Source organism: Moschus berezovskii, chromosome 10, assembly GCF_049115385.1.
Source record: "Moschus berezovskii isolate FMDL1 chromosome 10, NW_MosBer_1.0, whole genome shotgun sequence".
In the NCBI taxonomy this organism is placed as follows: Eukaryota; Metazoa; Chordata; class Mammalia; order Artiodactyla; family Moschidae; genus Moschus; species Moschus berezovskii.
Window position 1 is genome coordinate 90,918,047 of NC_142469.1, and position 27,580 is coordinate 90,945,626.

Sequence of the window (27,580 nt, forward strand, 5' to 3'; positions counted from 1 at the left end):
GTGTTATTAAAAAGGCACTAAACTCCCGGGAATCAGAGTGTTTTCACCTTCCCACTAAGTGACAATATTATTAGTTTGGATTCTGTATTCACTGGTCATGAAAATATAGGATCTTTGGACAACAGGAAAACCTGTCACATATTCTGTTTGTCTGTTGATGAATTCTTGCAGCATCATCTGGGACCATTGATACGGCAAAGAAAATGGTCCCGTAAAGGCCATGTGATTTTTCTAACTCAGTGCCAAACCGTTCCAAATGCTGGTTCATTCTGAGCTGGGGTAGAATCTGGAAAGAGACTTCTTACTGACAGCAGGCACATCCCCTTCAAGTGCAGACCTAGTGGATTGGTGGTAGGGAAGTACATGTGTCACTTCAGATTTACACAGTCACACAAGCTGGTTGCACTTATTTGGAAAAGGGTTTGCATAACAAATATTCCCTGAAGACATGTGCTCAGCCTCCTGGTTCTCTGTGTGATAAATACTGACAGGATGGGCTTCTTCATCTTAATTGGAGTGGAGCTAGTGGTAAAGAACCTGCCTGCCAATACAGGAGACCTGGGTTCAATCCCTGGATCAGGATGATCCCCTGGAGAAGGAAATGACAACCCACTCCAGTGCTCTTGCCAGGAAAATTCCATGGACAGAGGAGCCTGGTGGGCTACAGTCCCTGGGGTCTCAAAGAGTTGGACACGACTGAGTGACTTCACTCACCTTACTCATAACATTAGTAAATAAATACAGGTTGTTTTGATCTGATAATTATTATTAAAGGTGCATTATATACGTCTTAATAATAGTTATCAAAACAAAAACAAGATAGCAAACTCAGTGGTCATAAGGTTTGTCCTCAGTAGAAAACTTTCCAATTGGTAAAGAGCACATATTTTCTTATAGTTTGCTCCCAGGGCTGACTTTAATAGCAGCCACTTCAAGTGGATGATTTTAGTAGAATTTTCCTTTAATAGTTGCTAGAACTCTTTAAATAACTGCTACATTGAAGGTTATTTTGTCATCCAATTTTTGTCTATTTTTTTCTTGTTCTTTAACTGCTGGTAATTTCTCTAATTCTAACAGCTTTAACTCTAACACTCGGAGGTTTCGAACAGTCTTTAAAGGCTCATTTAAAACTTATCGGACATATGGCATTAATTTATCTCTTTTATATCCTGATATAATATAGACAGAAAACAAACTAACATTTAAGATCCAGGGGTTCTGGGTGACATAAATCACCTTATTTCAATGGCTTCTTAGTTTTTGCAGGGAGGATGTTTCTTTTTTGCTTTATATAACTTCTAAACTTACTCTGCACAGTTAAATTCTAAAATGCCCTTTCTGCCTCTCTTGCTCCTATTTCTTTCAATTAGGAAAACTACTTTAGAAAATCACACTCTTAACAATTTCCTATTAAGCAGTACTGGAAGATGAGTTAAAATTGAATTTTTCCCCCCTTCAACCTGGCCTGGGTATTTCAAATCTCACTCACAGGATAGATGCAAATGTATATTTTTTACATTTTCAAGTGTACCTAAATAGATTAGCTTAGAACTCTTTATAAATGTCTTATTTAATCTCAAGCTCAACATCAAAGTCAAAACTCTTTACCATTTCTTCTAAACATTCTCTAAGGTCCTAAAATATTCTGCTATTATCCAGCCCAGGCACTTTAGGGTCTAATGACCTACTTAAGCTGTCATCTGTGACATTGGTGGGAATAATGGCAGAGTTTTTGAAATTCAGAGATAAAACTAAATGTTTAGATTAAAGGTGTAGTGTGACTCTTCCATCAAGAAGCATTTCACCTGAGTTTCTGATAATTAGCAAATCTTATTCAAATATTTCTGTATAGCAAATCACATATAAGAAGAAATTCATACTAACCAGTTCATTTCACTCTTGGTTTTTGTGATCTTAGAGATGATAAAATTAGTGGAATCATCAAAAGAAAATATTGAGGTTTAGATAATGCACAAACTGACTTATGACAGATTGTGGATTGTCACAAAAGATATAAAAAAACACTTTTCCAGGACTGTGATATAGGGAGACTTTTAATATAAATCTCCGTGAACCCAGAGGAAATAAGAGTTATTTTCATTGCTCCTTAAGGATTTCCTTGCAAAATGCGAATGTTCTTTATTTTTACCTCTATGGTGTTTGTTTTATATGTTATAAAGCCATTATTGAATTCAGAAAATAAAACTGAATAAACTATTTGAAGATAGAATATACTATCTATCTAGAGCTAGTCACAAATACAAAGCTTAGACGGGTATGTTTGGCTTTCCCTTCTGAGAGCCCTGAAAAGCATTTGAGAATTAAACATGCAGGTTTAGACTTCATGACTGTAGCCTTGGAAGTAATCTGTTTTTATGTTACAGGCAATGAAAGCTTAGAAGAGAACTATGTCCAGGACAGTAAGATGGGGTTTGTCATCAATGCCATCTACGCCATGGCTCACGGGCTACAGAACATGCATCAGGCCCTCTGCCCCGGCCACGTGGGCCTCTGCGATGCCATGAAGCCTATTGATGGCAGCAAACTCCTGGAATTCCTCATCAAGTCCACGTTCATCGGTGTGTCTGGAGAGGAGGTGTGGTTTGATGAGAAAGGGGATGCTCCTGGAAGGTAAAGCAGACCTTTCCGTAATGGATCCAAATAACCCTGTGATCCTCTCTAAGCCAGACAGATGGACACTCTGGCTCCTTTTGGTCACATGTTTTCTGGGTGTCATGAAGGTAGATACAACTAGATAGCTAAAAAATGGGGCTAATGTTAGATGGAAATGGCATTATAAAGCACACTCCAAGGCAATGGCAAGCCACTCCAGTACTCTTGTCTAGAAAATCCCATGGACGGAGGAGCCTGGTAGGCTGCAGTCCATGGGGTCGCTACGAGTCAGACATGACTGAGCGACTTCACTCTCACTTTTCACTTTCACACATTGGAGAAGGAAATGGCAACCCACTCCAGTGTTCTTGCCTGGAGAATCCCAGGGACGGGGGAGCCTGGTGGGCTGCCGTCTATGGGGTCACACAGAGTTGGACACGACTGAAGTGACTTAGCAGCAGCCACTATCATCTTTGGTCTTCCTCCAGAAGGCCTGGCACCTTCCTGAAAGCCCAAGAAACCAGAGTGAGTATACCTGAGCAGCAGAACCCTCCCTGGCAATGCCAACATCTGGTCAGCATGTTCTGATTTATCAATCCCAATGCCATACTGCTTGTGGAATATTTTAATCTTATCTGCTCAAAGAGCTTAATATATGAAGAGAACCATATGTGTCCCTTTTTCTCAGGCTACCTTATGTTCCCACTAACATGTTTCTTGGAACAAGAAAGAAAAGAACTTTCTGCCTTGTATTGAGTCTCTATGGCTTCCAAAGAATTAATCAAGAAGCAAAAGAAAATTATATCTAGCTAAATGTATGTATATATTTTTCCCAAGTCATTTTATACACTGTTTCCTCTGCAGTATTTGCTTTTATAACACCAATTAGTCCCTATGTAATTGGTATATAGAGGATGATATCAGTATAAAGAGTAGTTGTGTTCATTCATACGGATTTTCTTAGGCAAAGGATGATCAGAATAGTGGGATAAAAATTAAAACCGACAACAGGAAAGAAAAAAGGCTCTCAGTCTGGCTGCTGCACAGAATGCCCACAATCTCTCTCTTTTTTTTTCCCCTCATAAACCTTGTTATCTTTCAGTATGAAAGCTTGCAGAATGGGAGATTTTAGAAAAGCATATGTTGTGATAAAATGGAACAGCAAATCATTTAATCCTCATTGCCACAGGCATATTATTATCTTCTTTTACAGATGATAAAGCTGAGTGTCAGAGAAACTAAGAAACTCCCCTAAAGTCACCCAGAGAGTAGCTGGTAGAGACAGTGCCGTCTGATTCTGAGACTTGTAATCTTTTTGCCACATCGCATTGCCTTTTAGCTAATCCTAAAATTAGGCAAAGTTGCTGACAACCTTCTTAATGTCATTTCAAAGGGACTGTAAGAGACTATTTGACCCTAAATAATTCTCCACATATCCCTTCTTTTCATGGAAGCTTAAAGTTCTACATTGAGCAAGTGCCTTGTGGGGCCTCAATGGATTCTCCCTGCTAAAAGCCAACAGCTCCAGGAAGGATAAATGATATAGGTAATAGTCAGCAATTAAAGCCATGGATGTATCAGATTTCTTCCAAGCTGCCAGTTAGGTGGGAGCAACTTTAGATGGAGATGAGAGTGGGAAGGACAGAGAGACGCAGGGGTGGGCATGTGGAAGGCATCCAGGAGCTGAGCACCTTAGGAAGTGGTACCAGATGGCACAAGCAGATCTAAGATGCAGAACACTGACCACCTCCTCCCACCCCGCTTTAAATCCATGGCTGTAATCCTGGGTTCTACTTCAAACCAGCTCTGTAAAAGATTGGATTGGGGATGGAAACCTTCCATCATGATTCTGTAGCATACACAATGTGCCTAGGACAGGGCTAGGTCCATTTATCCCACTGCAGAGATATAAGTTTCCACCTCCTCTATTTGTAAATCGTCTAAAATATGGACCCACAATTTTAGCTTGTTTCTCCTTCATTTTTAATTAAGTATTTAAATCAGAAGTTTTTCCCTGGGTTCCTTTTCAAGGATCATTTCCTCATGTCTGAAATTGGTCAGCTTAGTTCAGCTTAATCTGTGTTCAATTTCTATTTCAACCACTTCCCTCTATCTCCTGTCACACCACCATTCATGCTTTTGGTCCCTCTTGTAATTATTTTAGTTAGTCATCATGAAACAGAAATTGAACACATTGAAAGGATGCTACAAACTTGTAATTTACAGCATGAGGATATTCCAAATAACCACCAACATGCTGAGAAGGGACTGTGGGGTCAAGAGAAAGGAGCAGTGTTCATTAACACATAGTGCACAGGGGAACGCCTCTTTTTAGTAAGTCAGTATTTTTCCCTTGGTATCATCAGGTTTTGTGTTTTTTTTTTTTTTTTTTTGGCTAGTTTTTGGGACTTTTTCAAAATATGTTTTCATGCCAAGATATTGTGAATTTTTCAGTTTCTAAATGCTAATAAAGTGTGAACTGATTTCTCCTATTGAAATGGGGAAGGTGAAATATAAGTTTTAAGAAACTGAAAGCTAGCATTATATATGGAATTTAGAAAGATGGTAATGATAACCCTGTATACGAGACAGCAAAAGAGACACAGATGTATAGAACAGTCTTTTGCACTCTGTGGGAGAGGGGGAGGGTGGGATGATTTGGGAGAATGGCATTGAAACTTGTATAGTATCATATGTGAAACGAATTGCCAGTCCACGTTCGATGCATGATACAGGATGCTCGGGGCTGGCACACTGGGATGACCCAGAGGGATGGGAGGGGGGTTCAAGATGGGGAATACATGTACACCTGGGGCGGATTCATGTCAATGTGTGGCGAAACCAATACAATATTGTAAAGTAGTTAGCCTCCAATTATAATAAATAAATTAATGAAAAATAAAAAATAAAAATACTTGTTAGATTAATAACATGATATTCTGAAAGATCTTCATTCATATATAATTAGAATAAATGAAAAACAAACAAATAAATAAAACCACACTGACTATGGTTAAAAATTTCTGAAAAATCATTTGGAAATTTTAAACCCCCAAAATCTAACAAATTGTCATAACTATAACATTTTTTGGAAATTCTGCCTTTTATAACATATATCCCTCTGCTGCTGCTGCTAAGTCACTTCAGTTGTGTCCAACTCTGTGTGACCCCATAGACAGCAGCCCACCAGGCTCTCCCATCCCTGGGATTCGCCAGGCAAGAAAAAAATAAGTAAATAAAGCTAGCATTACACCTAAGCCTTCATTGAAAGTATATGAAGAGATTTAACAATGTAACATGGAGTAAAACATAAAGATGAGAGGAAATGAAAAAGGAAACTACTCATACAAAGCACTCACAGTAGGCTCTGTAACCATGGTTGGTGGTTTAGATGGTTTAGTCACTCAAGTCGTATCTGACTCTTGCAACCCCACAGACTGTGGCCCACCAGGCTCCTCTGTCTATGGGATTTCCCAGGCAAGAGTACTGGAGTGGGTTGACATTTCCTTCTGCAGGGGATCTTCCTGACCCAGGATTAGAACCCAGGTCTCTTGAATTGCAGGCAGATTCTTTACTAACTGAGCTACCTACCATAAGGAATGCAAAAAATGGAAAAAATATTGGAGGTATATATCAGTAACATTGATCAGTCAGACGAGTGTGAGCTGTCAGCCTGCAGTTAATACCCATGTGGCTATCAGTCAGAGAGCTACTCTGAGAACATTCTGGTTTGTCTCAGCAACCAGAGGAATGAGAACCCTCTATTACCAAAAACCAGAAAGCAGAGGGATGAATAATGCACTGCAGGTGTGCCATTCTCTCTTCTTACTCCAGCTAAGTTTTGTTCATCTGGAAAAGTAGAGCAAAGACTTTCTTTACTCCCTTAGAATCCCTGTTTCCTTTAAGGGGTTGCTATTTATAGAAACTGCCAGAATCTGGTTGTGGAGAAGCCACTAGCAACCCTGTCGGTAACAGGATACATCTGTGCATTATTAAAAACAGGGAACAAAGCTATGAAAAGATATTAGTTGTCTAGATAAAGAACTGGTGGTTCAATTGTAAAGAATTTGCTTGCCAAGCAGGAGATGAAGATTCGATCCCTGGGTTGAGAAGATTCCCTTGAGAAGGCAATGACAACCCACTCCAATATTCTTGCCTGGATGATCCGATGAATAGAGAAGCCTGACAGTCTGCAGTCCATGGGGTCTCAAAAGAGTCGAACACGAACTAGTGACTAAACAGTGATGAAATAAAGAACCAAGCCAGATAGAGCCGGTAGATTTCAGATGACAACCAAGGCTGACTGGTAGTAGCTACCTGGGGTGTTGGGCTGAGGAGGATTTTGTGTCTGAATCAGGTTTGTAGGGAAAGAATTCCAGGATGACATGACATAGGTAGGGACAGGGGGGAGGAGGAAGAGAGCTGAGAAAGGGAAATGGCTGTGACAACACAAAGATGTTTTCACTTTCTTATAGAATGGAGATAACAAGAGTATTTTAGCATATAAGTAATAATAATAGTACTACAAATGTGAATATGATATAGTGATATTGTCTTCTATATACATTTCTCTCCATTGTGAAACAGTTTTTTTTAACCTACTCCATGTAAGTAAATTCCCGCAGAAGCCCATGAGCTTTAAAGAGTTTACTGACATTCCAAAGTCATGCAATCTACTGGTAAACTCTTGGAAAAGAGATTTCAGCTTATACATTCTAACATCAAATCTTGCGCTTTTTCCATCAAACTGGAAAATGCTCTCTACCAGTTTCACTGGGAAACAGTGAATCTGGCCCCCAGAACACACACAGAAGATTTCTAAATGTGGATTTTACCGCTGTGTAGCGTCACAGCATTTAAATAACTGAAATAACTGACACCAATTATTTGGATTCAAAAACGTTTGTCCTAATCAAGGAATAGACCAGTTTAAATGTCAATGCTCAAACTGTTAAATTCTCAACATCCTTGCTAATTAAAGATGCATTTCTCAGATTCCTTGCTCTATTAGCACCTAAAATAGGTAAGACTCCAGACGTGATAAGACTCACCTTTTTTAATCCAGTGTAATTAAAGTAGCAACTGAATGTGAAAAAGAAATTTGGAATAAAAGTATTTAAGCTAAAAATTAATGTTCTGAAGAATTATTACTTGATCAAAGAATAATCTGGTGAATAATGATTTGAAAGATATGGTGATCAACCCAGCACATATAGAATTATTTTCAAGAATACACAGAAAGAAAAGTACAAGAATAATATATTCTTTAACTAATATGGATGATACAGAGACTGAAGAATGGAATACACATTTTGGAAAATCACAGGACACATAGCTCAACTAAATAAACTAAAATATTGACAACAGCTCATGTTAGGACATGGGATGCTTCTAACTTTTATTTCTCTTCTTTCTACTATTATCTATTTACCAAATTCCTTTAGTTTCTACGTCATGTCCATATGCTCCAAGACACACATGTTGTTTTCTTTGTAGGTATGATATTATGAATCTGCAGTACACCGAAGCCAATCGCTATGACTATGTACATGTTGGAACTTGGCATGAAGGGGTCTTAAACATCGATGATTACAAAATCCAAATGAACAAGAGTGGAATGGTACGGTCTGTATGCAGTGAGCCTTGCTTAAAGGGTCAAATCAAGGTAAGCCAGTCACCGATGCATTTTTGGACAGTGTCCTGGAGGAGACCTCCTGCCTGTGCATAAGTGAAGAAAAACACATTTTTCTTTAACAAGACTGTCCAGAAAGAGTGTGCTAGGCTTATTGTTTCTGTTGTGCTTAGCAAAAATTGAGAAGACAAACCAAGATTGGAAAATAGGAAAACCATTGGGATATTTAGAACAGTCTTTATTTGCATTGCAATGATGAGCTGTGATCTTAAATACAATATAGAAAGCAAGGGGATATGAATAATCCAATTAAAAATTGAAACAGAAGTAAACTTGGAAGCCAAAGCCAATGATACTGCTTAGTCATAGTTCTAGCTATTGTTAAAGAAAGCAGAAGCTGAACAATGCCAAGTGTAAAACTAAAATGAAGTTGAAATGAGGTAACACAGGAGCACTGCTTACCACTTCTCTTTTCTCGACCAAGTTGTTTCATTTTCCTGAAACTATTTCCAGCCAAAAGAGAATCCTCACTTTCTAATTATTCCCCAAAACTTTCCAGGTTGGGGCAAGTGAGTGACTGTGATATCACCGTGTATTTAAAACTAGAATAAATAAATATCCTATAATGGGCATTTGGCTGAACGGAGGTAGAGAGGAGTCTTGGTGTAGAAGGCGTGGAAAGAGCACACTCTGTATCCCATGCTATTTAAAAACCAAACTAGCTGATGCAGTAGGAAATGGAGCATAGAGGGGTGATTGTGAACTGGCAGAAGTGTGGATTAAATGACCTAATAGGTCTTTCTCGTCTCTAATTTTCTGTGACTCATCTCTGGGAGTAGACTGGACTGTCACTTAAATGTCACTAAGCACAGCTGGGGCTGGAGTGCATACTGTGTGAGGCTCCTGCTCTCCCATCACGCCATCATGCTGCTATGCCATTCATGGAATTCACCCTGAGAATATATTTAGGGGTCTTTAGGGCGAGAGTCTAATAGTGTTGCTGCAGCAGCTGGACACACCACTTTATCCCTACTGATCAAAGAAGTTGGAGGATCTGGGACCCACAACATCTAAGAGCTGTGCAGGTGGACTCAAACTCTCTAGGGAATTAGTCACTTTGAGTATGGAAAAGAACTCCTGAGGCAACTCACTCTAGTTTCAAATGTCAGCGCCTTCTCTGCAGATGTGATATTAAAAATATTTAATAATTGTCGTTGGAAAAGCCCCTGATGCTGGGAAAGATGGAGGGCAGGAGGAGAAGATGGGCAGCAGAGGATGAAATGGTTGGATGGCATCATGGACTCAATAAACATGAATTTGAGCAAACTCTGGAAGATAGTGAAGAAGAGGGAAGCCTGGCGTACTACCGTCCATGGGCTCGCAGGGAGTCAGATGCAACTGAGCAACTGAACAGCAACAATAAGTGTCATGACAACTAGTGAATCAGAATGAACTCTACTTTAGTGCTATGACAGGGTGCTGGAGGCCTCCTGCCATGCCCATGGTTAATCCTTGAGTTGTTGGATCACGGGAAGATTTAGGTGAGGATTCCTACCTGAATAGGGTAGTATGAGGCAGTCAGTAGGCTTGGAGACACCACTGGTTTCCACCCAGTGTAGAAACGAATGTCAGTAGTGTAAGAATGGCTCCAACCAAACCAGTGTGTGTGGGCCACATGTCAGTGCAGATTCTCCCCAAGAATCCACTTCCGATTCTTATTCAGGTGGAATTTTTCACATGAGGCTCTCTGGTGGTATTAGGAATATATCCTCTGAAATCAAGAGAAACCTAAAACTTGTCCTTGACTCTTGCTACAGGATGTTAGACCACATGATTCTGGGTTTGTCCTCTTCTCTGGATGGTTGGGAAAACCAGGACTTCTGTGACCTAAAGTCTTATGGTTGGGACAACCCAGAAGCCCTGGGCTTTATGCTCTTCTTCCCTGGTAGCTCAGACAGTAAACAGTGTCTGCCTGCAATGCGGGAGACCTGGGTTGGGAAGATCTCCTGGAGAAGGAAATGGTAACCCACTCCAGTACTCTTGCCTGGAAAATTCCGTGGATGGAGGAGCCTGGTAGGCTACAGGCCATGGGATTGCAAAGAGTTAGACACGACTGAGCGGCTTCACTGGTGGTAGACTGATGACCCACAGGAGGTCACATGTTCATCTCAGACCTCCTTCTCAGCCTGGGTGACAGAACTGCATCTTTAGTGCAGAAAACTACTATGAAAAAAGTTTATGAAACTACAAAGTTTGGTTTTTCAGAATATAACAAAAGCAAACAAATGAATAAGCAAAACCCTGGCAAGAGAAAACAAATCATTCTGAAGATGCTCTGCACTCCAGCTCTGTTTCAGAATTCCCTCCTGTTACTCTGACTGCTGGCAGACTGTGAATGGGAGCTCACATTGCCATGTGTAGTCCCATTTGTATGCTCCAGAGATACACCCTCCCCCCAGGCCCCCAGTTCAGAGGAAAGGCTGTCTGCATGCATCTCTAAGCTCGATGCTCAAATATTTCTGGCATTACATTTGCATTACACCCATGCAGTGTTATCAAAAGAGATCCCAGAAATCATTGCTGAGTCACTACAGAGCACTAGCTGCAATATGAAAATCTCTTGTAATACCATGTACCCTGCAGGATGAAAGTATGCCCATTCTCAATAGCATCTGGAGTGGAGGAGAGGGGTGATGTTTGTTTGTTTCCCATAAGCACCATGGGAGGTACAGAAACAAATGATATCCAATCCCATTTACCAAGTAATAGCATTTGTATTCTTCCATTGTCAATTTGCCACCTAGCAGGTTCAGGATGCAGAGCAAGATCTCTCAGTAGCCACTACGGAGACTGGAAAGAAGCAACATAAAAGGTGATGGAAGGGCTTGCACTTGTATTAACTGAGAAGCATAACTTTTGGGAAAGGATTTTTCATTTTAAATGTCAAATGTCACTTCAAATGCTGAAACAATCATTTGACCTGTTTTTATGGTAACTTCCCTTGAAGCAGCTAGAAGTCCAGTTTTCTTATGTTATTGATTTTTAGAAATATAAATATTCTACAAATATAATATTTTAGGAAGGAGAAATTGATTTCAGTCATACCAAAACCAGAGGTAAATAAAATCAAACTTTCATTGTTGTGTTTTATGGGTACAGTCAGGAAAGAAAGGACCCACACTAAGTGGTTCAACAAAGGGAGTTTTACGTTAAAAAAAAAGAAGAAGAAAACTGGTTATAAAAGTAAGAGGGGGCACTGATGCAACTCAAAGATGAGCAGTGGCAGGAATTACTCCCACCCCAGGGCCAAAGCGACACAAGGAAGGTCATAGATACGACCTGAGACATGTCCAGAGCTGAAGGGAGGAGATGCCTCAATATGAGGCTTCTCTTCTCTCTGGCTCTTCAGTCTCCCATTAGATCCTCCCATTCTTCCAACCCTGTGGAGAAGATACTGGAAAGAGAGCCTGGAAAATGTAGTTCACAGGTCCTGAGCTCAGGTTCTCTTGAACCCTTAAAGCTAAGCAAGGCTTAAGTGGAGACATAATCTCAAGGAAGCAGGAGTGAGAGGAAAAGGGAATGGAGACATGGAAGCATGGTAAAACACCTCCCCCACTGAGGTTATGCATCACTGGGCAGGACACTGCCTCACTGAGCACAACTCAGCCTCACCAGATTTCTGGACAGACTTTTCAGACTGTTTATTGGAGCAAAGAAAGGAGAAAAATGTACACACTCCTGCTATTCTATTTTCTGCTTCCTGTGGTCAACGTTTGCTCACAGGAAGTGACGTCACCTGACCCCTCTAGGCGACTACTGGAGCAGCCATAGTCCCTGTCCCAGTGGACCTTCTTCAGATTTGGAAGCAGTGAGGGGAGGGGAAGCAGCTGGGGGTCTTACAGCTCCTGCTGTGGTGAGTGCAGTGGAGGCAGTTCGGGACCCCAGTGCCTCCTGCATGGGAAAGAGAGCCACCTGGAGATGCCTTAAGATGACGCAGTCGTGGTAGAAACTGAGGTGGAGTTGCAGACGTGTCCAGAATGCCCAAGAACATGGCCGAGGGCCTGACACAGGTCAGGCAAAAAGAATCTGAGGCAGCACATAAAATGTGGACCATGGGTCTGCAAGTGAACAGCAAAAGCCTGGTATGCGTGTTGGTCTCCCACACCAAGCCTGCTGCTCTTTTCCTCTGTGCAGGGAAGGCAGGAAAGAGGTAAGAAGGGGTGGAGAGGCAAAGGAAGTGAAAGAAAGGAGCTGAGAGGCAGTAGAGATGGGGGACTAACATTTATCAAGCATACCCTTGTGCAAGTGCAATAATGGATGCTTTACTGGCATCATTTCAATTGTTCCTTAAAACAACTCTTTTAAAAGAGGTATTATCACCCCATTTTATAGATCAGAAGTCAGAGGCCCAGAGGGCTTGTGTCACTGGCCCCAAGCTTTCTCAGCTAGAAAATGCCGAGCTGGGCTTCGAGCCAACCCAAAACTCTTATCAACCCACAGCCACATGTTGTTCAACCATCTTTCATTATATGAACTGGCATGATTCCTACAAATTTCAATTGCTGAAGCTTATTTTCTCAATAGTTCACAGCAACATTATAAATAGAGATCCACTTTAAAAATGCCAAGGGAAACCAGAATCTAGAGTGAAGGAGGCAGTAAGTATTAGAAGGCAGTTGGGAGACTCTGACAGAGATGGGGAAACTGGTAGAGAATCCCAGAGAAAGGGTCCTGGAGTTTGCTCCCACTGGCCTCCTATTCTTTCTTTTCCCTTCTCTTCTCTTATTTTTTTCTTCCCTTAAGTTTGTGTTTGGATTCTTTACTCATCCATGGGGTCACAAAGAGTTGGATACGACTGAGCGACTGAACTGAACTGAAGTGAACTGGATTTGGGAGTTTTGTCATGGAGAGTAGAGACCTCCACTTCCCCCTCTTCTGACCTGGCCGATCAAGATAGAATTATGGAGACATTATGTGAACATGGACTATAAGTGGTTCTTCATTACCCATGTCATATTATCATATAGTAAAATACACTTATGCATGTGAAAAAAAAGCCCAAATACACCTATTTTTACAGACGGTATACTTCAGGACTGAGTTAACTATTTTTTCCCTGAACCATTTGAAAGTGAGGTGCAAATATCATGAAACTTCATACCTCAGCTTGTTTTCTAAGAATAAAGAAATTCTCACATGGCTGCAAGACCAACTAAGAAAATTAGCAATAACATCATCAGCTACAGTTGTCCTGTCCTCCTCAGCCTCCTCTTTCTGGAATCAAAGCAAACTACCCATTTAAGATGTTCATAGTTAATGTTGATGCTTTTGAACTGTGGTGTTGGAGAAAACTCTTGAGCGTCTCTTGGACGGCAAGAAGATCCAACCAGTCAATCCTAAAGGAAATCACTCCTGAGTATTCATTGGAAGAACTGATGCTGAAACTGAAACTCCAATCCTTTGGCTACCTGATGTGAAGAACCGACTCATTGGAAAAGACCCTGATGCTGGGAAAGATTGAAGGCAGGAGGAGAAGGGGATGACAGAGGATGAAATAGTTGGATGGCATCACCGACTCAATGGACGTGAGTCTGAGTAAGCTCTGGGAGTTGGTGATGGACAGGGAAGCCTGGCGTACTGCAGTCCATGGGGTTACAAAGAGTCGGACACGACTAAGCGACTGAACTGAACTGATAGTTAATGTAACCAATGAAACAAAGAGAAGGTTCTTTCATTGTGTAATATCTTCGAAAGTCCGCTACAGAATGGCAGAGTCTCAATAAAAATTGCACACAGAAATATAAAAAATTCTTTATCTGAGAAGCTTATGATTGCATAATAATGATGTGATCTGTCCCACCTATTAAAACCATATTGGCTAAAATTTTGGAAAAAGTTGAAGACAAAATATTGCAGGTTTTATTATGTATGTGAAATCATGAAATTACTATAGTCTTTCTGGGTGAAGAGGTAACTTTGCTTGTTATGATAAGAAATTCTGTGGAATCATCATTAATTTATTCACAGTCACTCTGATGGCTTCATCTCTCAAGCTTTGACCAGTATTTAAGCTGGTCTGGCTACTGAACTTTTTGATGATCACTTTATCCTTGTGGGCTTCCCTGGTGGCTCGGATGGTAAAGAATTTGCCTGCAATTCAGGAGACCCAGGTTTGATCCCTGGGTGGTAAAGATCCTCTGGAGAAGAGAATGGCAACCCACCCCAGTATTCTTACCTGGAGAATCCCAAGGACAGAGGAGCCTGGCGGGCTATAGTCCACGGGGTCACAGAGAGTCGGACACAACTTAGCGATTAACACTTTCTTCTTTTCATTTGGCCTCAGATCTAGCTTGTCTGCCACTTTTGGAGACAGGTGCTGATAGGAGCTGCCACTGAGTCACGTGACATGGAGAAGAGAAGGAGCCCAGCAGATCTCCTGTGTCTTGCAGGTGGCTGTGGCTGAAGCAGGGCCTGAAGTCTTTTTAAAGTAAACATTTATTGGTGCATTACCCACATAGAGAAAAGTAAAGGAGGAAGGCAATAGCATGAGTATGCAGAGAACTCTTACTTCCAATCTTTGCTCTGGCTGATCCCACCACTTAGAACTCTCTTTCACCAGATGTATTCAGAGCTTCCTCTTTTCCTGCTCTCAAGTCCTTACTCAAATGGCATATTTTTCTTAAAAAATTAATTTTTACTGGAGTCAAATGACCTATCTTAATGAAGCTTTACTTGGCCATCACATGCACAATTGCAATCCCCAGTTCCATTTGCCTCCTCCCTAACAGGACTGGGACTAAGATGAGGCAAGTCAAAAGCCTACTGCACATACACTAAAGAGATCTGCCCACCCCCACCCGACTCCACTTAAAAGCTTGCAAGTGCAGGGTGGACCCCACATGCTGAAAGGTTTAAGTACCTCTAAAGTCTGATTCCTAGGCCTCTTGCCTCCTATAGGTCCCTGTCCTGAATCCTATTCCTCTTTCTTGCTGTGTTTTTCTCTAGAATGACAACTTCTCAAAGATAAGGATATGATCTATTCACTGATGGTCTCTACCCTTGATGCAGTGCCTGGCACTCTGCATGCATAATCAGAATGAATGAATGGCTAAATGATTGATTGCATTTGCCCTTCAGAAGCATTTCATTCCTTCTTCTATCAGTATACTTACTCTACTCGGTCAGAGTTTTGAGCTTCTTAACCTCAGTGATCATCAGGTCTTTTCATTTATCTGTACCTGTGCATCATACCATGTCTGACATACTGGGCCACTAAATAAAAGTTGGATAAGTGAATAAATATCTGCCAACTTCTGAGATGTAATTTTGGTTCTTGATATAACATATCATCACTGTGATAACTGTTTTACACTAGCAAGAGCCTAGATCTTGATAATAACTGGAGATGATGTGACTGAGGTTTGCACAAGCTGCTGACCCCTCTGCAGCTGTTTCTTCACCTGCAAAATGGATATAATTAACTTCACTCCATGGAGCGGTTGTGAGCGTTAGTGTAATTCTGTACAGAGTTCCTCACACATGGGCTGGTTCAATATACGTCCATTTTTGTGATCATTTTATATTTCTATATGTTTTTTGTTACATTTTCCCTGTAATAAATTACAATGTAGGGATTTTCCTAAATTGATATTTTTCTATAGTCTTTGTCAAGCTTTCAGTCCCTCCTATTTTTTGTTTTCTTAAATTCTTCATTTTCATTTCTCCTGTTTATGTCCTATTCCTTATTATTTCTCTCTTTCCTTTCACATACATTTTTGAATAATTAATATGTGCCAAGAACTGTGCTAGCACTGTGAATGCAAAGGAAACCTATATATCAGCTCGTTTTCCTACAGACTTAGTTAGGTAGGACCCATGTCTTTATTCTGTTTAGTTTTCCAGGCATTTCCCTCCTGAAGAAAATGCCTATTTCCTTTAATGTATTGTTACTTTTCCTTCATTATATTCTCCTGATGCTGTTTACTTTCTTTTATCCTTTTTCTAAATAAAGCTTAAACTAAAAAAAATCCATTTCAAATTATTCAGAAACATATTCATAAAAAGAACACTGGATTTCCTATGGCATAAATAAGACTCCTACAGTGAATATGGAATTGAATCGTAGCCTTGTGTGAGGCAGCAAGTCATCTAGTCTTGCTAACAATAAACAGAGCACTAGTACATAGGACGTAAAAGGAACTGAAACAGTTCTTGTGTCTTGGGAAGACTTGGTCCTTCAAGGAACATTTCAGTGAAACATTAAAGCTCTTATCATGACTCAGAGCCGTCATTAAAGTGTTTTAGTGTAACAAAAATGAAACAACACTTTATTCAGTTATTGACAGTATACTACATGCAAAAGAAATATCACTTAGTATAAAAATATAAAAATAATTTAAAATATTTGTGATATGAAGAGATGAAAACATGAGACAATAATTTAAGAATTTTCTAAAGTATCTGAATGAAGTGTATCTGTCATATACATGTGGGTCCTCCCAGTACCCCAGATGGTAAAGAATCTGCCTGCAATGCAGGAGACCTGGGATCAATCCCTAGGTCAGGAAGATCCCTTGGAGGAGGAAATGGCAACCTACTCCGTATTCTTGCCTGGAGAATCCCATGGACAGAAGAGCCTGGCAGGCTCCAATCCATGGGTTCACAAAGAGTCAGACACGACTGACTGACTACTACTTCTGTCATATACATGTGACACAATTAGTGGACAAAAGCTAACTTGTGGTAGTAAACTATATTTTATTAGTAATTACAGAGGATTTTAAATAAGGTAATGTTTCAAAGGGTTCACTGCACCAGAAATAGTTCCTGGAGCCTGTGTCAGGACTCAAATGTAGTGACATATGAACTGTTGGAGGAAAGAGAGTTCTCTGAATGGAAAAGAATATTTTTTCTTTTGTTAAAATTTATTTATTTATTTACTGTATTGTTGCATATTAAAACCATGGATTAAGCAACATATACTCTCTCTCTTGCCCTCTTCAAAATCTGTTCTCCAAATGGTAGTCATAATAATCCCTGTAGAAAGAAAGTCAGATGAAAAATAAATCAGATGATGTATCTGCCCTACTTGAAACCTCCCTACAAAACAACAGTTATATAGACACTACTGAGGACATAATGTCTGTTTGGTGGACTTATGTAAGAAATTATTAGCAGTCAGACTCAGGTGCAGAAACAAGGGCTGGGGTCTAAGCAAACACCTGACCAAAGAGTTTATATTTTGAAGATATTAGAAAAGGGAGGCACTAAATTTCCTTGAGTGGCTTAATTACATTTTTTAAAAAGATTCAACTCAACCCTTATTCAGAGGGCACCTACTGTGTGTTCTTGGTGCATTTCATGATGACTGTGACCTGAAAACAGTGAAAGTAAGGCATGATTCCCTTCCCCTAGGAGCCCACAGCCCACAGTGATAGTCTTGGCAGTTGCGTGCATATTACTCTGGAGTGAGAAGAAATTAAAGCCATGTTACAGGATTAGAGGCAGGGACCAAAATCCAGCATGCCATTTCCTTCACGAGATCTTCCCAATCCAGGAATCGGACCTGGGTCTCCCACACTGCAGGCAGACTCTTTACCATCTGAGCCACCAGAGAATCTTAAGTCTATAGGGGTAGCTGAGAGACAGAAAAGACAAGTCCCATAATTTAGGTTTTATATGTCAAAAGTGCACATATTTGGTGGCCGAATAAGAAGGAGTAACAAAAGAATTCCATCTGAGTGGTTCCTTTGTCATTATTTTAAAAATCTACAAGCTAATCATTTTTTACGCACTTATTTAGTCATTAAAAACCTAATTTTAAGTATTTTTCCATGTGGCAGTTACCCATAGGATCTATTTTTCACTAGTAATCTTGCATAAATACATTTGATTAGAATTATTATCTTTGGAATTTGTCTAATTTGTAGTATTCATTTTATAGTTAGGAAAAAGATAAAGCTGATTGAAGAGATAGACATTATTTTGTACTTCTTATACTAATTAAAATAATAAAGCATTACTTTTAAAAATTTTCCATAGCATTAGACAAATTTATGGTTTGGAATACAGTATAAATTTGTCATGCTTATTCTGAGGATAGATGTGGATTTTTCAGAGAGGCAGTTTGAGTCTACTTTCTAGAGTTATTTGAAAGTAAAAAAAGAAAAAGAATACCTTTTACAGTTTCTGAAAATATACTGTCATGGGATATTTTTCATGTAATTTTAAAATAGTGGCTCATTAATACATTTTGAGCTGATCTACAAGAAGATAATTTTATCCTCACAAAGGATAAGGATAAGGTTTATATGACTTTAAGCTATGGCAATATTTACTATTTAATTTTTGACTTTACTATGAGAATATTTGATAATGTCTAACATGTTAGGGTCCCATCACTTCACGGCAAATAGATGGGGAAACAATGGAAACAGTGAGAAAATTTATTTTGGGGGACTCCAAAATCACTGCAAATGGTGACTGCAGCCATGAAATTAAAAGACAGTTACTCCTTGGAAGAAAAGCTATGACCAACCTAGATAGCATATTAAAAAAGCAGAGACATTACTTTGCCAACACAGGTCCATCTAGTCAAAGCTATGGTTTTTCCAGTAGTCATGTATGGATGTGAGAGTTGGACCATAAAGAAGGCTGAGCACTGAAGAATTGATGCTTTTGAACTGTGGTGTTGGAGAAAACTCTTGAGAGTCCCTTGGACTATAAGGAGATCCAACCAGTCCATCCTAAAGGAAATCAATCCTGAATAGTCATTGGAAGGACTGATGCTGAAGCTGAAACTCCAATACTTTGGCCACCTGGTGCGAAGAACTGACTCTTGGAAAAGACCCTAATGCTAGGAAAGATTGAAGGAGGGAGGAGAAGGGGACAACAGAGGATGAGGTGGTTGGATGGCATCACCGACTCATGGACATAAGTCTGAGTAAACTCCGGGAGTTGGTGATGGACAGGGAGGCCTGGCATGCTGCAGTCCATGGGGTCACAAAGAGTTGGACACAACTGAGTGACTAACCTGACTGAACATGTTAGGGAAAGACTTCTGTTTCCAGCCATGAGAGAGTAAAAAGTTCAGACAGCATTCTTCTGTAAACAATCAGAAAACTTGACACAACATATGAAATAACTGTGTTCAGACATTGGAAAAGAGTGTATGACCTTGATTTCAAAGAATTGGAAGGAAACAGAGAAGTGAACTCTAAAATCATTCAGGCATTCTGTCTGGAGGCAATTTCCTGGTTGTTATTTAGTGAGAAAGAACACAAACAGAGCTTGGCTATCTTGATAATTTAAGAAGACAGAAACCAAGGTTTAGGAGAGCCAAGGCAGACAGAATCTGTAGTGCAGGGAAAAGAAGAGAATGAATCAATTCAAAAAAGAGTTCCAGCAGTTGGCATGTGAGTTCCCGTCAGTATTTGACTCTACCTGCCTAAGTATGAAGTGAAAGTGTTAGTCACTCAGTTGTGTCTGATTCTTTGTGACCCCATGGACTGTAGCCCGCCAGGATCCTCTGTCCATGGAATTCTGCAGGCAAGAATATTGGATTGGGCAGTCATTCCCTTCTCCAGGGAATCTTCCCCACCCAGCGACTGAACCCTGGTCTCCTGAATTTCAGGAGGATTCTTTCCCATGTGAGCCACCAGGGAAGTCCCCAGCATGAGTATAGCACAATTCAGAAAGTCCAAGGAAAGAAAAATTACTGAGGTGCTGGATTCCCAGAGGCCCCACAAAGCCAATAAATTTCCCAGTTCCCATAAGCCAGAGTAGAGATACCTTGCTGAATACACAGAGATAAGCAGAGAGCCCAGCAAGGTCACACTTTATAATAAGGGTAAACTATTCCTAGATTAGAGAATATTCTAGACTTGCCCTAAAAGATGAAAAACAAGGCTCAAACTGAGCCACAGGTAATCAGGCTGCCTGCCAGAACAAAGGCCAATACTTCAAGAAAAAAATCCAGCACTTTATACCTTATGTACAGCATCTGGTTAAAAAATTTTAAACCTGTGACAGAGTGAGAAAATGTGACACATAACCAGAAAGAAAATCAAGTGACAGAAACAGTCCTAGATATTATATTGATGATGGAATTAATAGTCGAATTAAAATGCCTAGTATAAATACATATAAAAGGGTTTAAAAGAAAACGTGCATATCATGAGACAACACATGGAGATGGATTTTAAACAATGAAAAACAAGGAGTATTAGAAATGATATTTTAAACAATAGGATTAGCAACATATTAGACATTAAGGTAGTAAAGATCAGGGAGCTTACATCATAACAGTATAAAAAAGAGAAATGTACTTTTATTTTTCTGAGAACTATTAATGCATATTAATATATATATAATAATAGTCGAAGAATTGATGCTTTTGAACTGTGGTGCTGGAGAAGACTCTTGAGAGTCCCTTGGACTGCAAGGAGATCCAACCAGTCCATTCTAAAGGAGATCAGTCCTGGGTGTTCATTGGAAGGACTGATGCTAAAGCTGAAACTCCAATACTTTGGCTACCTCATGCGAAGAGTTGACTCACTGGAAAAGACTCTGATGCTGGGAGGGATTGGGGGCAGGAGGAGACGGGGACGACAGAGAATGAGATGGCTGTATGGCATCACCGACTCGATGGACATGAGTTTGAGTGAACTCCGGGAGTTGGTGATGGACAGGGAGGCCTGGCGTGCTGTGATTCATGGGGTTGCAAAGAGTCAGTCACAACTGAGTGACTGAACTGAACTGAACTGAATGATAGCATTCAACTGTTTGATTCCCTTTATAACAGAAATGATTATTGAACAGCCTCCAAATCCAACATGGACTGAACTGAAATTCACATTTGAACTCTAATACAATAAGGTATACTTCAATCCATGTATTTGAGGTTCCTCAATATGTTTGATTTTTGGGGGAAGTTAGTCTTCAAGAAAAAAAAAAATTGCAGTATGAAAGCAAATCTTCATCTGAAAAAAGAAAGTCTTTCTGGAGAAACTAAATTTAAGGCATATGAAATATCCCTGTGTTATAGGTCATACGGAAAGGGGAAGTCAGTTGCTGCTGGATTTGCACTGCCTGCAAAGAGAATGAGTATGTGCAAGATGAATTCACCTGCAAAGCTTGTGACTTGGGATGGTGGCCCAATGCAGATCTGACAGGTAGGAATTGTCTCACTTGTCAACCTTATCCCGAACGTTGGCCTCTGCAATGTGCCTGTTGTTTAAAATGTGAGTGATTAACTCATGTCTTTTTCAATATTTATTTACATTGTTACTGCTCATGTCAAAAGTACACTTAAAGCTCTTAAAAGTTCTCCATCATCCATATTGAAAATTTATTTGAATATAAATAAAAGTGTATTCAAAGGGTATTCTTGTATACTGGTTGTTCCTGTTTTTCTTTTTATAATTTTTATCTGAAGATATATCAGGGAAAAAACATGTAAAAATATAAAACAAAATAGTTATTTTAATAGTGTAATTAGTCACTCAGTCATGACCGACTCTTTGCGACCCTATGGACTGTAGCCCACCAGGCTCCTCTGTCCATGGGATTCTCCAGGCAAGAATACTGGAGTGGGTTGCCATTTCTTCCTCCAGTGGATCTTCACAACCCAGGGATCAAACCTGAGTCCCCAGCCTCTCTTGCATTAGCAGGCAGATTCTTTACCACTGAGACACCTGGGAAGCCTCTATTTTAATAAGTTTCCCATGCTCTACTCTCTGTCTGGAATTTCTTTCATCTCCTTGTCTGCCTGACAAATTTTACAGTAGTTGTAAAGTTTGTTAGACAGACACAGAGATAAAAAAAAATCCAGATAGAAAGTAGAACATGGGAAACATGAAAGCATGTAGTACATTTGGGGAAAACCACGGAACAAGTATATGGGGTTGTTTGGTAAATACAAGGGCCTGGTAGAGATATGGTCAGAAATGAGATTGGATGAGGACACTGGAAGCAAATGGTAAGGAACTTCTGTAAGAACTTATTCTAAATGTTTGGATTTTGGCTTCAAGCATAGGAGAACCACAGAAGCATTTAAAGTGGTGAATAATGTCATGATATTGGTGTCTCAGAAAGATAACCATGGTGGCAGTGTGGACAAGGATAGTGAACCTAAACTGAAAACAGAGAGAAGTGGGGAAGCTACCGTGTTGGTCCAAATGAGTAATTTCAAAGGGTGTGAACAGAGCAGCTGCATGGGAGTAGAGAGGAATAAGTGAATGCAGGAGATGATTTACTGGTGAAATCAGTGGGATTCCTGTGGATGGATTACCCATGTCTATAAGCTTCCCAAGAGTAATGTTCAGGTATGTGAGTCTTGGGGCTTCCCAGATGGCGCTAGTGGTAAAGAATATGCCTACCAATGTAGGAGACAGAAGAGACACAGGTTCAATCCCTGGGATGGGAAGATACCCTGGAGGAGGAAATGGCAACCCACTCCAGTATTCTTGCCTGGAGAATCACACGGACAGAGGAGCCTGGCAGGTTACAGTCCATAGTGTCCCACAGAGTTGAAAACAACTGAAGCAACTTAGCATGTCCATGAGTTTTGATTTCCAAATACTCTGATATGAGCTTACAGATGACACATGTGTCACAGATGTTGTTCACAAATTTTAAGAGTGATAGAACCATAGAAACTTTGAGTTCATAGAGACTTTATCATCTGAATAACACAATCCTTCATTTTAGAACATGAAAACTAAGGCCTGGAGAGGCGTACTTGTGTGCCCAGGGTCATAACAAGTTAGGAGTGGGTCCTAGTTCATTGACTGCTGACCCCATGCTTCCCTGGGTGCTGTTGAAAATCATTAGGGACATTCACGAGTGCTGTTTACTTTTTCACCTCTTCCCAAATAAGACTCTGAAATTAAGAAATTGTGTGACTTACTCAGAGGACATCAAAAATGGCCGCCTGTGTAGAAAAAGGTCAATAATTAAAATTTTACTTTTTAAAATAAAAAACCATGTAAAATGTTAATACGGTTAGAAAATAAACTGAATATCAAAGCTTTTAGCAATCATCTGGTAAAAAGGCCATTTTAAAATGAAAAGAAATTAGAATGTTTTTGAAGGTACAAACTCTGTCTCACCCGTTTTTTTAATTCTTTTGCTGAAAGCTGGTTTTCAACTTCAAATATGCCTAAAAATCACCCAGGAATTACTCATCTGCAGAGATCCCCATTCACTAGTTCTAAGACAGGACCCATCAGATTCTAGTCCCTGTCCCATCTCTTGGGAAACTCTGGCTCACAGCCTGGTGCCTTGAACATACATAATTACTGCCTGATAAATATTTGTTCTATTGAGAGAATTAGAGAGAAGGAACTCATCTAGGTCAATACTGATGGTTAATAGGAGAAGCCACCTCAAGAATCTAGGGGTTTTTGTCTCTGGGTCTAAAGCCCTTTCTTTCACTCTGCATTTATCTCATGGTTGCATGCATTGCGCTGACTTGAAGAAGGTTTTCCAACCTTGTTCTGGACACAAGCCTCCTCCCCCACAGGTTCACATCTTCACGAACTGATCTTCTTACTCAGTGTGTGCTTCCTGTCCTGTTTATCTTGAGAAAGCAGTCTCCTTAGATCACCCTTGTGCTTGAAAACTAGGTTTGACTTCAGAGTCAGTCCTCTCTACTTTTTGACTGAGACTGCAACTGACAAGAAAGAGAATCAAAGGCAAAACTAGCCCCTTTCTAGGATTAATCTTAAATGTCAGAAGTCCTGGCTTTGAGGTACAAGTTTTCCTCTTGTCTACATTTTCAGAGCTTCCCCAGACTTTTTCTACTGTCTCAGCTTCCCTTTAATTGAGGCTTTTCTCATACATGAAAAGAACTTCTATCCAATATTAAAATAGAAAAAAAAACTCTTCTTTAAGATCTAATATAATAACAGAACTTAAAGTCACATGTTTTATCCCCTAGAGATCTTCCATTGTGGATGTATTGTCTGTCCACTGCCAAGCGATGACCATCCTAGATTAGCAACAATAAAAAAAAAAACCTCCTTAATTATAAATGGATGAATTTTAATGCAATTATCTTTCTAGAGAATTAAATCTACTATCATCCATCATATGTGTAAAAATCACTAACATTCAAAAAAGTTGAGCCAAGCAACAGCCCATTCTGCCTTTATCTGGTAACAATAGGTAAGTGGCTAAACTTGGATCATATATCCAAATTATGCCACAACTCTTATGTTTCAGATCTTTCAGAATATGCATCTTGCATCCTCATTTATACTTAGTTTTAATGGTACCTATTGTTTCTGCATCCCTTCCACTCTTTCACATGAATAGAAAATGAGGTCTAATTTGCCACTTACTGGGTGCCACGTCAGGCTCAGAGCAAGGGCACAGTTCATGGCAGTGTGCTTTTGACTGCTGCCATGGTAGCAGTAGTTGTGAAAAGAGAAGACTCACAGGCAGAGAAAAACAAAAATCAATAAAATACTAAGAGGAGTATATACATTGCCTTTAAGTAAGTGTTTTATTTTCATGGGTGGATTTTTTGGACTGAACTTTAGTTAAAGTGAGAAATCATTCTTCTTTGGAAAATAGTGCTTTTTACTGAAGGTGAAGTTTGTTAAAAATATGCTTAAAATCATTTTATGAGATACTTTGCATATATGCACCAAAGACTAAAGTTAATGAATAAAAATATGTTAACAAGTGAGTTTTTATTCTCATTAGGATATGTTGCTCTTTGGCTATGAAGAAAAAAAAAATGTGTATTTCTTAGAGGAAGTGCCTTCTGAAGCTGTTAATAAAGTTCGCGTGTTTTCTTCTTGGGAAAATGCACATTTTAATTCAGCATTTAAATTTCACACTTTACTTCTTATGGTGCATAAACAGAGATTTCTTCTGCCATGATATACAACTTGATAATAATTTAACAATTCATGAACCAATTATAAGAAACCCAATGCTGCTTATTCCTTTTAAAATGTCAAATAGTATAAAAATAATTCCTTATAAAATCAGACTACCCTAAATCTTATGATAAAAATTATAAAATACTGTTATAAAAATTAACTTTTAACTATTTTTCCCTACCTAACAGTTGCAGCCACTTCTCATGTTATCTACTTATTTACTTTTGTATTATACACAACCACTTTCTTTGTGCTAGGTATTTTTTTGAGCTGTTGGGACATATGGGTGAATGAGACAAGGTTTATATCCTGGAAGACAAACTTCATGTAAAACTAGACATGTTAGCAGACAATTATAAGTCCTGGAACAGGACTATATACAAAATTTCATATGAGTACAGAGAAAAAAGCAATCATCTTTTCCCTGGCAAGAGAAAGAGGAAGGGACATTTGAGCTTAAAGATTGAATGATAAATAGAATTCCCCCTTTTAGGTAATTTGTATTAATGTAATAATATTAGCGGAGAAGGCAATGGCAAGCCACTCCAGTACTCTTTTCTAGAAAATCCCATGGATGGAGGAGCCTGGTAGGCTGCAGTCCGTGGGGTTGCTAAGGGTCGGACACGACTGAGCGACTTCACTTTCACTTTTCACTTTCCTGCATTGGAGAAGGAAATGGCAGCCCACTCCAGTGTTCTTGCCTGGAGAATCCCAGGGATGGGGGAGCCTGGTGGGCTTCCGTCTATGGGGTCACACAGAGTCGGACACCACTGAAGTGACAGCAGCAGCAGCAGCAAAAATATTAGAGAAAGCATTTCAATGAAGCCTTATGCAATTGTGAAGCAGTATTGTAAATGTTATTAAATGTCCCAACACAGTTTAGGTGGAATAATTGTGGCCTATCTTTGTTTCTTGTTTCATATTAAATTTGTCTTTACTTAATTGGAAAGAATTCAGATATTAAATTTTAACCTCCTCGAATGCATTTGAATGTTATAAATGAGCCAATATTTAGTTCGAAAATTAGAAGTTAGCCCTTGTTCTCAAATTAGAGTTATTACCACTTCTCTTGGATTTTGCTCAGTAACTTGTAGTCCACTAGAAGGAAACTGACTTGTCTGGGGTAACTCTAACCATGAACACTGCCAGGCCTTAAGTTCTCAATGCTTTAGGTACAGTATGCACAACTCCTATTAAAGTCTTCTCCTTGTGGGTGCCAGGTAGGCTCAGGGCACTCATTCTAAACCACTGACTGAATTTAACCACCACCCCTTCTAGTCTTGGAATTACCAAACACTGGAGGTTGGGAAACCCTTCTTTTTTTAAAAAACAGGATATATAAAGTATAACATATATGGAAAACATATATGGAAAATGGATATTTTGTCTAATTCCCTCAAAATATCGAAGCTAGCCCTTCTCAAATTTAGGATGTCTTTAAAAATAGAAAAAGAAAAGAAAGAAAGGAAAGGAAAGAAGAAAAAGCAACTTTTAAGAGGCTTATTCAAGATGTAAATTGTCAATCCCCATCCCCACGTGATTCAGTTTTGGATGGTCCTGGATTGGCGTTAAAAATCCTACTTTTCACATAGGAAAAAAAAAATCTAGGATCTTCACAAGAGATAAAGCAATCTTAATGGTGCTGAGCACCGAAGAATTGATGCTTTTGAACTGTAGTGTTGGAGAAGACTCTTGAGAGTCCCTTGGACTGCAAGGAGATCCAACCAGTCCATCCTAAAGGAGATCAGTCCTGGGTGTTCATTGGAAGGACTGATGTTGAAGCTGAAACTCCAATCCTTTGGCCACCTGATGCGAAGAACTGACTCACTGGAAAAGACCCTGATGCTGGGAAAGTTTGAGGGCAGGAGGAGAAGGGGACGACAGAGGATGAGATGGTTGGATGGCATCACCGAATCAATGGACATGGGTTTGGGTAGACTCCAGCAGTTTATGATGGACAGGGAGGCCTGGCGTGCTGTGGTTCATGGGGTTGCAAAGAGTTGGACATGACTGAGTGACTGAACTGACTGAATGGTGGAATTGGACATGACTGAGTGACTAAACTGAACTGACTGAATGGTGGGTTGTGTATACTGCTTTGGGGTATTGTTATGACAAACTGCTACTGTTGCAACACAAGAATACTTAGACTTCTATCAGAAGGATGGTTTTCTTCATTTGTGTATAGTACACTGGGTAAGGTAGGCTTAACTTACAGCTAGGCTTAGAAGACTGATTGCCTATGGAGATGGCTGAGTATCAGTTTTTAGTCCCTGGTTACATTAATGTGTATGTGTTAGTTTCTCAGTTGCATCCAACTCTTTGTGACCCCATGGACTATAGCCTGCCAGGCTTCTCTGTTCATGGAATTCTCCAGGAAAGAATACTGGAATGGGTTGCCATCTCCTTCTCCAGGCCAGTGGAATTTTAAACTTTAAACTGG

The 27,580-nt window shown here is 39.7% G+C and overlaps 1 protein-coding gene across 2 annotated transcripts in view; it reads left to right on the top strand.

The window, feature by feature from the left end:
• GRM1 (glutamate metabotropic receptor 1) overlaps positions 1-27,580 on the top strand; it is a 433,167-nt gene that overhangs the window by 364,295 nt on the left and 41,292 nt on the right. For both annotated transcript variants that reach the window (XM_055433699.2, XM_088840946.1), the window contains exons 4-6: positions 2,385-2,631; positions 8,110-8,278; positions 21,291-21,417. In XM_055433699.2, the coding sequence (XP_055289674.2) occupies positions 2,385-2,631; positions 8,110-8,278; positions 21,291-21,417 (543 nt within the window). The remainder of the gene's footprint in view (positions 1-2,384; positions 2,632-8,109; positions 8,279-21,290; positions 21,418-27,580) is intronic.